The sequence below is a fragment of the Gracilinanus agilis genome, chromosome 4 (genome assembly GCF_016433145.1).
Source record: "Gracilinanus agilis isolate LMUSP501 chromosome 4, AgileGrace, whole genome shotgun sequence".
Lineage (NCBI taxonomy): Eukaryota > Metazoa > Chordata > Mammalia > Didelphimorphia > Didelphidae > Gracilinanus > Gracilinanus agilis.
The window spans coordinates 7,531,638-7,545,909 of NC_058133.1; the positions used below are offsets into that span (position 1 = coordinate 7,531,638).

At 40.1% G+C, this 14,272-nt stretch overlaps 1 protein-coding gene across 1 annotated transcript in view; it reads right to left on the reverse strand.

Annotated features, from left to right (window-relative positions):
- The window catches only part of LRRC7 (leucine rich repeat containing 7), a 360,178-nt gene that overhangs the window by 34,031 nt on the left and 311,875 nt on the right, over nucleotides 1-14,272 (reverse strand). The window contains exons 23-24 of the mRNA XM_044674756.1: nucleotides 10,274-10,498; nucleotides 5,598-5,690 (exon numbers count right to left, since the gene is read on the reverse strand). Of these exons, the coding sequence (XP_044530691.1) occupies nucleotides 5,598-5,690; nucleotides 10,274-10,498 (318 nt within the window). The remainder of the gene's footprint in view (nucleotides 1-5,597; nucleotides 5,691-10,273; nucleotides 10,499-14,272) is intronic.

The following is a 14,272-nucleotide window of genomic DNA, read 5'->3' on the forward strand; positions in this document are numbered from 1 at the left end:
AACTCCTGGCCCTAACATTCTGTCCAGTGTGCCATCAAGCTGAGAGAATAATGGGACCAATATCTTATTTTCAGATGCTTTGCCTCTTAAAGTGGCTAAAGACATCATTAGCTGTCTTGGCTCCCATACTATTAAACTGTTGCTTCATAGAGATCTTGTAGTTTACTAAAACCTCAAAGTCTTTGGCAGATTCTTCTACTTTGCAGTTAATTTTCTGAAACCAATAAATGGCATTTATTCCTCTTACATTTCATCTAATTAATTTGACCCAAATGCCCAAGTCTCTCTGGACCTTTTCTCTGGATCTCTGGATCCAGAGGATCCAAGCCTGACGGTTGTCCAGGGTGTTAATTATCCTTCTCAGCTTTAGGTCAACTAAAAATTCAATAAACAATCTACCAATGTTTTGATCCCAAATCAGTAATAAAAATGCTAAACAGACAAGGGCTGAGCACAGATCTCAGGGCGTTCCTCTCAAAGCCTGCAGACAGCTTGTTCCTGAACCACTCAAAGAAGTGAAAAATGTTTTGTTTCTTAGGATCGGACATAAATGTTGCCAGACACTGAAAAGCTTCCCCAAACTTGTTATTCTTTTATTTACTTCACAGATTATGAATTAAGAGAGGATTTAGCTACATTTACAAAAGAACATCGGGACAACCGAGAGTGATGATGCCTGTCCTGGTTGACGATGATGCTACACAGATATTAGGGTGAAGAGGATGGAAATGATTCTAGCCTGTAGGATAGAAATGAATTGTTCACCTTTTGGACATACAGAATTCTCCCCAGGTCACCACAGTAGCTTTTCAAGTGCAATGAACAAGTCATTTTACAGGCTGCTGCTCTGCTGGACTGGCTCATGAATTTACAAGGTAAATGCTTTATTCCCTTCTCATCAGTCGAGTCTGAGGAACAGACCAAGAAATGGTAACTCACCCATCTTCATGCCTTTGGTAGATTCATGGAGGCTCATTAAAGGCCGTTCTCTTTTGGGGGCTACCATTTAAAACTCAAAATGGGGTTTGCTTTGCCTCCCTTTAGAAGGTCAATTTACTTTCCATTAATTCCTCTGGTGTGATAACAATGATCCAATACTATGCTCGCTCTGGGAGATGACATTCCATTGTCTGTTTCCAACTGTGACACTGGGATTGCATTACATTCTGTATGCAAATTAATTTCCTAATTTAATTTCTATCAGCTAATTGTCATCCCTTAATAAATGATCGCTCCTAGCTGTGTGACCCTGGGCAAGTCACTTAATCCTAATTGCCTAGCCCTTACTGCTCTTCTGCTTTGGAAATGGTACTTAGTATTGATTCTAAGATGGAAGGTAAGAGTTTAAAAAAATAATCTATCCTCAGATCACTTTTTTGATGCTTCACACTGTTAGGGGAATATTTTATTTTAATTTATGGGCTTCTCATAGCTCATCAAAGAATCACAGAATCTCTGAGTTGAAGAGGCATCGGGGGCTATCTACTATTAGCAAAAGTATACGGAAAACGGGACAGCCAGACCTGGAGATGGGAGGTCGTGGGTTCAAATCTGACCTCAGATACTTCCTACCTATGTGATCCTGGGTATGTCACTAAGCCTCCATTGCCTAGCTCTTCTGCCTTGGAATCAACAAACAGTATTGAGTCTAAGATGGAAGGTAAAGATAAAAAAAAAAAGAACATAGCTCACTTGACTTGTGCTCCTGCCAGAGTCCAGATAAACATTCAGAGGAAGGAAAGAGACATTTTTCTGAGCACCAGGAAGCAATATATTATTTATTTTCCAATTCATAATGGTAAAGAGAACCCTTAAGAAGCTCTCTTAGCAGAGAGGGAAATTTAAAGTGAGACTTGCTACTTCAAATTCACTTCGAGTTATCACTTGAATATTTATGTGCAGCACCCCAAGGGTCTGTTTATTTTCCCTCAGGTACTTGGCACCAAGTGAATGATGGTACCTTGATTATAGTGCTATAGTTTGAAAGCCCAGGATCCAGTTGTAGGCAGAATTAACTGAGAGGGAATTACAGTACTCTTCTGCTCAATTATTCATTAAAACCAAATAAAGCTAGAACTCTTTACCAAAATGAAATATAATAACATGTTAAAAGCCTTTAAAATTTAATGTACCTTTGGAATGAGATTTCAATAAACATCTTGAAATGATTTGGTACTTTCCAAAAATGAAAAACTGTTTTCGATCATCGATTAATTAAACTGCAGGCACATTGCCAAGTTTGTTTAGAATTGCCACTAACACACCCTGAAATTCTTACAGGGGATCCAGACTTTTACAAGGACAATTCTGGAACTTTGGGATAGTCTGACAGAGAAAGAGAATACAGAGAGAATAGTTTTACATGTGAAATAGGAAGGGGTGGGTCAACCTTTTAAAAAACGCATCCATAATGTCATTTGTAGAATATCTAGTCTCCATCGATGCCACTTTACTCCTTAGTCACGGCCAGCAAACATCATAGAACCTACTACCCCTAACCAATTTTTTTGCCTATTAACGTGTGTAGGAGAACTGGGGATTGGGTCCATTTTTAATTCATCCTACATGTATTAATTCAGAAATATAGAAAAGTTCCTTGTAGTCAAGAGGTACAAAATAAAGAAAATGTCTGCATTCTTGATGCATTAGTGGGTAATTGGCAAATTTAAACCTATTTCATGTTGGGCTCAGGTACAGATAGTGGCTCTTTGTTAAATGTTACTCTGCTTTATGACATGATTGTTCAGATCTTTATAGAATAAATGACAGAATTTATGTATATAAGAATATATCTTTTTAATGAGTAGAACACATGCTATTTGCAAAATGTTCCATTTTTAAGTTGGCCAATGTCACAGTGCTTAGTAAGACAGAAAAATACTCCAGGTGCATTTCATAAGCATCTAAAATAGGCCCTCCTGAGGGTTTGCAATCCCAGAGTGCCAAGGGAATACTCTGATGCTGAGTTTACAAACTTTTCTCTCTCTCTCTTGAAAAAGAAAACCTATGGGTAGCTCAGTGGATTGAGAGCCAGGCCTAGAGATGGGAGATCGTAGGTTCAAACCTGATCTCAGACACTTCCTAGCTGTGTGACCCTGGGCAAGTCACTTGACACCCATTGCCTACCCTTACCACTCTTCTGCCTTGGAGCCAATACACAGTATTAATTCCAAGATGGAAGGTGAGGGTTTAAAAAAAAAGAAAAAGAAAGCCATCTTTATACACACCAAATATATGCTTTCATTTGAAACAATCCATGCCCAAAATGAAACATCCTTAAGCTTTCTCCAGAAATCTTTCCCTCAATCTTTCTGATATCTTAATATATCTCTATTTGAGAGGAAGATGAATTGGAAAATCTAGAGTGATTACTCAGGATGGATTGAGAATCGATGTTAATAAATCATTAGGTTCAAGATTTCCTTTCTGTTGCTGGTTTCCCCCAAAAAAGGTCTTAAGAGTCTATTAGAAGCCTGTCCCAGAGATAGAGTGTCTTCACTTCTTCAGTCTTTCTCCATATACTTGGATTGCCATCATTGATGATTGTCCAGTTCTCTGCGCAATTGCTAAATGTGGAGGTTGTCTGTTTAAACTTCATGGGAAAAAAAACAATGTTTCTTTCCCATCTCAAGTATGAAGCAGTTAACCTTGCTGTGAAAAAAGTCCTTTGGAAAAAGCAGCTTTGTTGTTTGGGGGTGCTGGTTGTGTCACTGTTGCTGTGAGATCAGATTCTTCCCGAGTACGACTGGTCTTGGTTGCTTGTTCTGGGCTTTGGAGACGATGAGGTCCAGAATCCTTGTTCCTCCCCTTTCCTGCCTACAACTTCAGAATTGTGTCTTTCTTTCCTAAGATGGGGCAAGGAGGGAGCTCACTCCTCGAATGGTGAATTTGGGGTATCTGCCTTTGGGAATTCTTCCATCAGAAAAAGATCATGGAATATCTTCTGGAATTGCTACAACATAATGACAAAGAGACTTCTATATGCATTAACCTTCAATTCTCTTGATTTTTAATGATAACCAATGGAAGTTGCATGCTGATAAACTCTCTGAAGACCGTCATTTTAAGGCATCGTTGCATGAATATTTAAAGAGAAGCAAATAAAATGATGCCTTGCTAAACTGGGAGAATTGCCACGAGCATGACATTTTAGGTCTCAAATTGTCTATTGCCTGTAACACGTGCCTAATTATCTTAGTACCATAGTGAGCAAATGCAAATCACAAGCTTTTTACTAACTAGGAGACTGAACTTCTGACTAAATAGAAGTTCTGTGTTTAAGAGTATAGAACAATGAGATTCAGTCCAATGCTCTGCAGAATCGTGGATCAACCTGGGTTGTCTAAACTCTCTCATTTCAGTTTTAGTACAAATATTGCATCAGGGTCTTCGTGCAATAATTATGTGGTTCCCTATAATTGCAAATGGGGCTCTGAAGTAATGAAAAGTCACGTGTGTATATAGACATACATACATGTGTGTGTATGTATGTATATATCTATCCTTATGGCTGTAGATCTCTCTATACAGACCGATATGCCCATGTATGTATAGAGAGCAACAGAACCACTGAAGTCGCCTCCTGAGCACTTACTATGGTTGGACTTTAACTTGGGGTCGTGAAGATTATACTCATAGTACACAAACTCCTTTAAATCTTCTCAAGCAGGAAAGGCTTTGAATATGAGCCCAGCCATGAAATCCACGTCCACCATTTTGGAGAGGCCAATTGCCAGGTTTGCCATGTGATGTTGGGATTTTGGCCACAGTAACTCTCACAGATTATCCATGAAGCCAATAGCATCAGTTCTGGCCACATTTGGGAGAATGGCTATATGTGATATGGCCGTAGAAGTGGGGGGGGTGTGATATGATTTAGTGGCGGGAATGCCCACATCAACCAAACCATAGTCATTTGACATGTAATCTAAAAATGGAGTAAATGGCACTCCATCCCTTAAATCTTGTTGGATAAGACTACTCAACAGTTATAAAAAAACTCTTAATGGTCTGGCTTCAAGCGTCCTAGCTTTGGCTCTCCAGCAATCCAGAAGATGAGTTGAAATTGGACTCAAAGTGGGGACCCTAGATCTGAAACTCCCCAAGACTGGAAAAGTCCTGGATCTCTCAGGGATGCCAGACCACTTTCTTGAATCCCATATTCTCAGCAACTTCTGGCACATTATACATGTTACTAGAACTGAGCCATGTTGTATAACATTGTTTTTTTAATGGAAAATGGATCTCAAATTCCAAACACATAACTTCCTAGCTAATGTACACAATCTTTTGTGAGTTTGGGAGTGTTGGTGCAGTTTTATTAAAAAAAAACCCACCATCTTATATAAGGGTGATACGATTTTTGTTAGATTTACTTTTACAACTATAATGTTCAAATCTGTTTTTGTTACACTCATGCCAGCTTATCTTAAAGAAACATAAAGTATTTTTATCCTATTGATGAATAAATGTAACTTGTTTCAGAATTGGATACTTTACTGAAAAGGATAAAATATTTTTTGTAAAAGGCTTCAATTAACCTTCACAATAGAGAAGGTTTCTGTCATTAATAGTCAATGAAAAAAATGATTTCTTACCTTGTCAGAAGGTTTGAATGGATTTCCTTGTCCACTAATTCCACCACTGATACTAAATCCAAGGCCAGGATTCTTTTCTATTCTCACACAAAACTAAGTTAAAAGATATGAGAAGGTAATAAAATATTGAAAACATAGTATTTTCAAATCACTTCACTCTCCTTTCACATAAAGTTCATATTCTTTTTAAATATTAAAAGTTCTTCACATAATATTGAATCAATTCCCTATATATACATACATATATATATATATACACACAAATAGTAGGAACATTAACAAAATATTAGACTTTTCTACTTTGGTTCAATTTTAAATTGGGTTGAAAATCTCTATACAGCTAGTTAGAAGATCCTACCTGCTATCAGTCAGTCAATGAAAATTAAAATGCATTTATCTGATTCAAAGACCATCCATAAAGACCATCTAAGTGGAAGAAGAATGTTTATTGCCTTGATTTCAACGTTTGGATGCCCATAGCACTTATTCATCTTTCTTTGTGTCTGGGACAGAGAGTTTAGATCAGTAGTGAGTTAGACCCAGTGTTGAAGAAGGGGAAGAAGTGAGTTTCATTGCCTTTGGGGGACTACAAAACTCCTTTGAAAAAATCCTTATCCTCTCTCTTAGAATCAATTCTAAGTATCAGTTCCAAGTCAGAAGAGCAGTTAAGGGCTAGGCAATTGGGGTTAAGTGACTTGACCAGGGTCCCAGAGGTAGGAAGTATCTGAGACCAGATTTGAATCCAGGACTTCTTATTTCTAGGTCTGGCTTTCTACCCATTAAGCCACCTAGCCAACTTGCAAAACTCTTTAAATGACCCCCAAACTCAAAGGCCCATATTTTTCATCACTAACCATCTACCAATGTTATGAATGGCAGCAAAACATGGACTGTGATTGTCTTTGAAAAATTAAAAATGAATTTTATATCAAAGGCAACGTAAGCAGGTTGCAGTGTAAAACAAATGAGGAGCTATGAAGAACTTGAGAAAAGATGTTATCAAAGAACTGTACAGTAGGAGGAGAAAAGGGCTTGGTGGCATTCTAAGAGTAAAGGATGACTGATGAGTGGTCAAAGTCCTCTGCAGGTACCCTCCCAATGTCAGATGAAAGCAAGGATGACCTGCAGCATGTTTGGGGTGAATTCATGGGAGGAAATGGACAAAAGCCACACAGAATGATGGCACTGAATTGTTGGTGGGAACATCTGAATCAGAGAGATCACAATTCCACAGGAGTATTAATACAGCTTCTGCTAACATCCTGCTAGTTGTCATGGGGGACTTGGCCACGATCTCAAGTTCTATACAGCAAAGCATATATTCTGGTTTTGATGCTGGACCAAAGAACATGCTTTATGCAGTAGAAATTAATGCAGTCCTATGGCATTAAAAGGAGAACCTTACTTCCATTTTCATTAATGTTAAATGTATTTTTAATGCATCTATTTTTGTATACACACATATGTTTCAACTAAAAGTCAAAGATGAAGAATCAGCCATTGGTGTGGCCTTTATAGTGCAGTCATTGTTGAATAATTTCTGGGTAGAGATTTCAGGCTTAAGATCCATGACCATTTAGCTCAAGTAATCTACCATATTTTTAGGATGTCTTTAATGACCACTTTCTAGCTAATAGAATTATGCTTTTCAAAATGAGTTATTTAAGAGTGTTTAAAATGGCTGATTATGACACATTTGTATTTTTTCTGTGTCTTGATCCAGATGAACGATTAAAATCTATTAATCTGAAGCGAATGGAAGGATTTTTTTTTAGTTCTTTGTCAAACAATTTAGCTGTGATTTTGTTCTTCAGGAAAAAATGCAAGAATACTGGTCTGATGAGCAGAGTTAACTTTTGTCTCCATTCTTCCCTCCATGGAATAATTTTTAGTTACTTACAATTTGGGCTAATTATTCACTGTTTAAGAGTCATGCATTACATGTGACAGGTTTTTAGCTCTTTTGAACTGTAATAAGGAATAAAGAGCAGTTCCCCAAAGAAATACTTTCCTGAATCCCAAAGATGGGCAACAGAGTGCATTTACAAGATAAGCTTCTGGAATTTGTCCCCTTTGATCAAGTCCAAGGAAGCCTTTACCTCTCATGACAAACTGGAAACTTCATTGTTTCCAAATATCAGACTGAAGAAGGATCTCATTGTGATTATTGTCTGGATCTGTGATTTTGTTGATCTGGGGAACTTCTGATAAGGAAACTCCTTCTATTCATAAAGATTTGTGATTTGTAGTTCAAGAAACAAGCCAGATGATTTCATTAAGGGCTTAAGAGTCGCCCTGCTAGCAGATGCCAGAAGTTTGGAACTTGGCTAATGAAATGATCCACTGGGTCTTCTCCATAGAGGACATTTCATCTCTTTCCTCCCATGCCTTAGAACAAATGGTTTCTCTAGGTTTCAAATGTCCTCCATCCTCAGCTCTGCCTTGTCAGGGAAATCCATAACTTTGTATGCCTATCAAGGGAGGTAGGTGGCAAAGTGAATGGGGTTCCAGGCTTGCGGTCAGGAAGACCCAAGTTCAAGACTGGTCTCAGAAACTAACTAGCTCTGTGACCCTGGGCAAATTGTTTAATCTCCACCTGCCTCAGTTTCTCTAATTATAAAATGGAGATAATGATAAACCCTGCCTCACAGGGTTGTTGTGAGGATCCAATGAGGTAGTATTTGTAAAGTTCTTGGTACAATGTGAGCGCTAAATAAATACATGTTTCCTTCCTTCATTTCCTGTTATCTAGAACAACATCTTACATGTAATGGGCCCTTAATGAGCATTTGTTGATTGGTACAGGGAGTTTTCTTCCTTACCCTTCTTTTTTAATTTAAAGCTCACTTGATTAGATTTATAAGATTCTGGGCAACACATATTGTTGCCAACTCTTGTTAAGTATATTCCTTCCTGGGCCTAGAACGTATAATTCCTATATTTTAAACTAGTCTCAAAATTGGAACCTATTCTTAAATACCATGATTTCCCTAAAACTGAGATTTGATACTGTCACTCCCTGATTCAAAAAGGGGAAAGAAAGGACAGGGGGACAAATTGCTTTTAAAATTCTTCCTAAAGAGGAGAGAGCTGGACAATTTGAGGAGGAAGCAGCTGTTTGTTTTCTCTAGAGCAGGGGTTCCCAAACTTTTTTGGCCTACTGCCCCCTTTCCAGAAAAAAATATTACTCAGCCCCCTGGAAATTAATTTTTAAAAAAATTTAATAGCAATTAATAGGAAAGATAAATGCACCTGTGGCCATCACTGCCTCCCTGGATCGCTGCAGCACCCACCAGGGGGCAGTGGCGCCCACTTTGGGAATCACTGCTCTAGATTGTTGTAATAGGGTCTCAGAACCCATCAGGGGAGATCATACAGTAAGGGGCAGAAGAAGATTAGAAGAGTAGCAGTCGGTGATCTTCTGCTTGAGGTATTGATCCAGCTATTTGTCAGCGTAATAACATCACTAGAAGGGTCTGTTGCCTTTTGTGTGTGTATGAGTACGTGTATCTATATATGCACACACATGGATGTATGTGTACATAGATGTCACATATCATAACAGAGAAGCACTGAAGAGTTATTAAAATTGATAGCAACTAACCAACTTTGGCTATTCATGTGGGCTCTGGTGAGCTCCACCAGAAGGAAGCTAAAAGGGTTGTTGTCAACGACTATGAAATCTTGGGCAAGAAAGGGAAGAATAGAGGGCTGCAGGTTATGTTTTCTTCTGTGTAGGATTGAGAAGAGAATAAAAAGAATTGTACAGGGTGAGAAGGTCTGAATGTATTCAGATCTCTGCTGATGGAAGGAATTCCCCTATTGATGAGATGACATACATCAAATAGAAAAAAGATGCAACCGGAGTGTAGACAATGGAATATTTTGGGTTTCCTTCCGTTCTTCTGGTTCTAAGAAGCCATCTGCATCATAAGATAGAGACCTGGGAGAGGATTTTCAGATTTGATCCATATTACAGATATGGAATGTGAAGTCCAATAGAAGTAACTAAGATTCAGGGTCACCCAGAGAATAAGGAAAAGACTTGAGGCAGCTGGGAGAATCTTGGGGCTCAGTCACTTGCCCAGGGCCACATAACAAGTTCAGTTTAGGGGTGGGATTTGAAGTCAGGGCTTCCAGGCCACCCACCCTCCAAGATCAGGGCTCTGTTATCCCAGGCTGCCCACACAGCATAGGAGTGAATGTGTTGCCTGATTTTAAGAAATGGATCCTTGCCCTCAAGGCTTTTCTGTGTCTCCCTGTCCTTGGGGTAGTGGGAATGCCAGACACCTCTGGAACCTCCTGTGTAGAGGTGCCTCACCCCATAGCTCGGCTTAGTCATAACTCACATTTCCATAGCATGCTTCCTGGGAAATAAGTGAGGCTGGGATTCTTCTCATCTCTCTTCTCTGGCTCAGGGAGCTGAGGTGACTTGCCCCTTGTCACCCAGCCAGGAAGGATGGGAGCTAGGATTCCAAACCAAGTCCTAAGCCCTGCTGTCTCCCCTCAATAACATGCAGCCTCCCCCTCACAACAGCAGTCATCAGCCCCAAAGGAACACCATGGGGCTAATGACCCTTTGAAGGGTGACAGCCTTTCACTTGGGGGTCAGGAGCTAAATGACCAATGCGGGAAGAACAAAGAAAACCATGGACTAAGTGGTGTGGGCGGCTCACCTGCTCTGGGTACCCGTCCATACTCCTCTGCCCTTTAGTTTGAATTAAGCACCGTCCAGGCTGAGGTCCCCGGGAAGCCTGTGAGGAGGGGATCTGAATGGGCAACGGCGACTGGAACTGCTGGATGGTCACCTTGTTGACGTTGCCTTCGTAGGGCTGTTGCTGCTCCCGACTCCGATGCTGGAGGCTCTGAGAGCCCATCAGTGTCTGGATATGGCTACCTGCCTGTGGGGAGAAGAAGACTTCATCAATCCCGGGACAAGGAGCCTGAAGCAGGTGACAACAGCCAGGACCAGAGGAAAAATCCAACACACCCAAAGCAGCCTGGCACCATTGAGCTTCTGGCCAGAACTAGGAAGATAATGACCAAAGAGCCAGACTTGGGTGAAAGGGAATCCTGGAGGGAAAGGAGACGGGGGAAATCCGCAGTCATCTGGTGACATGGGAGGGAATATTCTGACTTTCACTGGGATTCCTGGGATTCAGTCTGAAAAGCCTTAAGATGCCAAACTCTACCATCTTCTAGGACCTGGCTGCTGCCACCTGAAATACCCAGCAACTCTCAATAATTAAGAACAATCGCATTTTAGGGGCAGCACAGAGTGGGCAAGGGCAGGCTGAGTAGAGGAATGGTCTCGGGGCCATGAAAACTTGGATTCCAGTGCTTCCTCTAACATCTATAGACTTGTACTGGGAAGTCCCCTAAATCCTTGGTGACCCAGGTCATTCTTTTAGAACCCAAGTTATAGATGATTTGTCAATCTGCATTGGTGGAGGGAATTATTGCCCTAGGAGTTCCGTGTGTGTGTGTGTGTGTGTGTGTGTGTGTGTGTGTGTGTGTGTGTGTTGGGCAGAGGGACCTGGGAGAGGTTATGACTTGATTCCAAGAAAGTGTGATCAAGCAACTAGAGGATAAGAAAGGCCACATTCTAGCCTTTCTGCTACCACCAACTTGGGGGCTTCTCTCCACCATGACATTGAGTCTGATCCTCCAACCCTTCCCTCTGCCATGTGAGCTCCCAAACTCTCCTCTGATGAGCCGAGTTTTACCATCTCAGTGCAGCAATCACCTGGACACTATGAGGGCAGCAACTGCTCAGCTGAAATCCCACCGCTAGCCCCCAACTACATTCATTCCTTTCACCCTCAGCTCACATTCTGGTTGAGCAGGCACCCCGAGGTGGGCAGAGAGTGGGTTCTGCTCTCCAGGGGAGGACTTAGAAGAGTTTGGGTTACTCCTTTTTCCATTTTGGCTGGGATTGAGTGAATTGCAGAAGATGAGCATGTGTGGATGAGTTGTGACAAATGGCAAATTCATTCTATTATCTTTCTTTTCTCCCCAAATTCCCTAGGATTGTTGAGGGCACCATCAGCCTTCCTATCCTCCTGGTTCACAACTTCAGTATCACAATGAGTTCTTCCCTCTCCCTCACTTCATAGGGCCACTCACTTGGAAAATCTCAACATTTCTACCCCTTCATCTCTCTTCTAGGTCTCTACTCATAGTTACCACAAGAGTTCAAACCATAATTACTACTACAATAGTCTTCTAATTTACCTTTCTGCCCAAAGTCCATCCCCTCTTCATTACATTCTCCAATAATAAACAAAACAATTTCCCTAAAACTGAGATTTGATCATGTTACTCCCTGATTCAAAAAACTCCAGTGGCTTCCTATCAACTCTAGGATCAACCATGACTTCACCCTTTTAAAATGTTTTTTTTAGTGTCTTTTATAATTAATTACGAGCATAGTAGTATGTGCATGTAATTTATAAACAAGTAAACATAAATATGGAGGAGTAGCATTCTCCAAAGTTTTTTTGCTTCCAGGAGTGCAAGTTGAAAAAAAGAAGCATGAAGACTACTACTATTTCTATTCTATACCAATTGAATTATAGATTTAGATGAAAAAAAGACAAAAATCCCTCACATTCCTATGCTTTAAAGTTTTCAGTCATTTTCTTAGGGTCTTGTGAGGCAGGTAGTGAAAGTACTATTCCCATTTTTAAAAAGATTAGGAAACCAGAATTCTAACTGGTTAGCTGATACACATGACCATACAGCTAATATCAAGTGGAATTTGAATTCAGTTTGCATGAGTGTAAATCCATCTATTTTTCAATAGATTTAGAATTTTACAACTTAAAGTTGAAAGACTGAGAGGAAAACTGAACACCTTGACTGAACCCTTTCTGGGGGGGTATAACCTAGAGAATATTGAAAAATGTAGCAAGAAGCCCTGGCTGGAGATATGGCCAGATATTCTGGGTTCAAATCAAATCCTGTTTCAGAAAAACAATGGCTATATGCCCCTGGGCAAGTCCCTTTCCCAGGCAACTATTTAAGATTATCTTCAGTTAGGTGACACTAGGGCTAGAAGGACCTAGAGCAGATGTGAGTTTATCCAGCTTCCTTCTTAGCTGTGTGACCCTGGGCAATTCTCTTAACTTCTCTGTGTTTCAGTTTTCTTATTTGTAAAATGGGGATTGTAACAATAGCTTTTCCCCAGGGTTGTTGTAAGGATCAAATGAGCTAATTATAAAGCATAGCATAGTGCCTGGCACATAATAAGTGCTATACAAATGTTAACTATAGCTATTATTATTCCTGGTACATAGCTTCCTCCTTGGGAATTCACTCTACCAATGGTACCATAGACTTGCCCACAAATGGATAAGATCCTCTAAGATGGGAAGGCAAGCACAGATTGTGAAGCTATGGATAGGATATGATTTGTACTATTAGGGAAAGTACCTATAAGGCTGATATCATAAACATGTTCATTGAAGAAATGAAATTAAATGAAATATTAGTATTAAAAAAGGTATCAAAATGGCGGCATAGGCAAAATGGAGGGGTAAAGGCCTGAAAAATTTGAACTGCTCTGATAATCCTCTCAACTAAACTTAAATTAATGTTTCAAAGTAAACACTGCATGACAGAACCAATAAGAGGATAGCATGAAGCAGTTTTCCTATAGAAAATAACTTGAAAGGTAGGCAGAGAGGGTCTGGTTCACTGCAGGGGAGTGGAGTGCAGGCAAGTAGCCCACAGCAAGGCCACATCAAGGAGTATCAGCACAAGCCAAAAGCAAGATTCCCTACCCCATATCTATTGCTTAGGGTTCTGAACCTGGGCCCAGGCCAACTTTGAGACCCTGAGATCCTGCCTAAACCAATAGCAGTGCAACCCTTTGAAGTTCCATGTCCTAGCACAGGGCAGTCTATGGTGTGCCTGACTGGCGTAGACCCAGAGTAAAGACCAAAGACTCTGCTCAAGCCCAAGATTAGGCCCTGAATCCCAGCACAAGTAGCTCATGGTGCTCTGAGCCCTACAACCCATCAGCATTCCTAGGGGGAGGCTGAATCAGCAGTGGGAGGTGTTTTCAGAGCTCCCCACCTACAGGCCATCATACCACCTTGGAAGCTGCTGATGTTAGCAGCAAGAAAAAAAAATAAGTTTAAGAGAATGCCCTCTGTACCTTGAGAACACAGCCCACCCAGATAAAAATTAAAGTAGAAAAAAAGGGTAGGAAAATGAGCCAACATACTCCCCTAAATCCCCATCTAGCCATAGAAAAATATTATAGAGGCAAAGAAGAGCAAGGCACAGACTCAGAGGGAGACAATGAGATCAATACAGCCAAATGCAAAACTTCAAATAAAAATGGGAACTGGTCTCAGACTCTGGAAGAGCTCTAAAAGGATTTCAAAAATCAAATAAGAGAAGCAGAGGAAAAACGAAGAAGAGAAATGAAAGCAATACAAAGCTAAATTGGAAAAAGGGACAAAAATCCAATGAAGAAAAGAGTTTCTTAAAAAAGAAATGACCAAATGAAAAAGTAAGTTCAAATATTCTCAGAAGAAAATAATTTCTTAAAAATTAGAATTTGGCAAGTAGAAGCTAATGACTCCATAAGACATTAAGAAACAGTAAAACAAAACCAAAAGAATGAAAAAATAGAAGAACACATGAAATATTTCATTGAAAAAAAC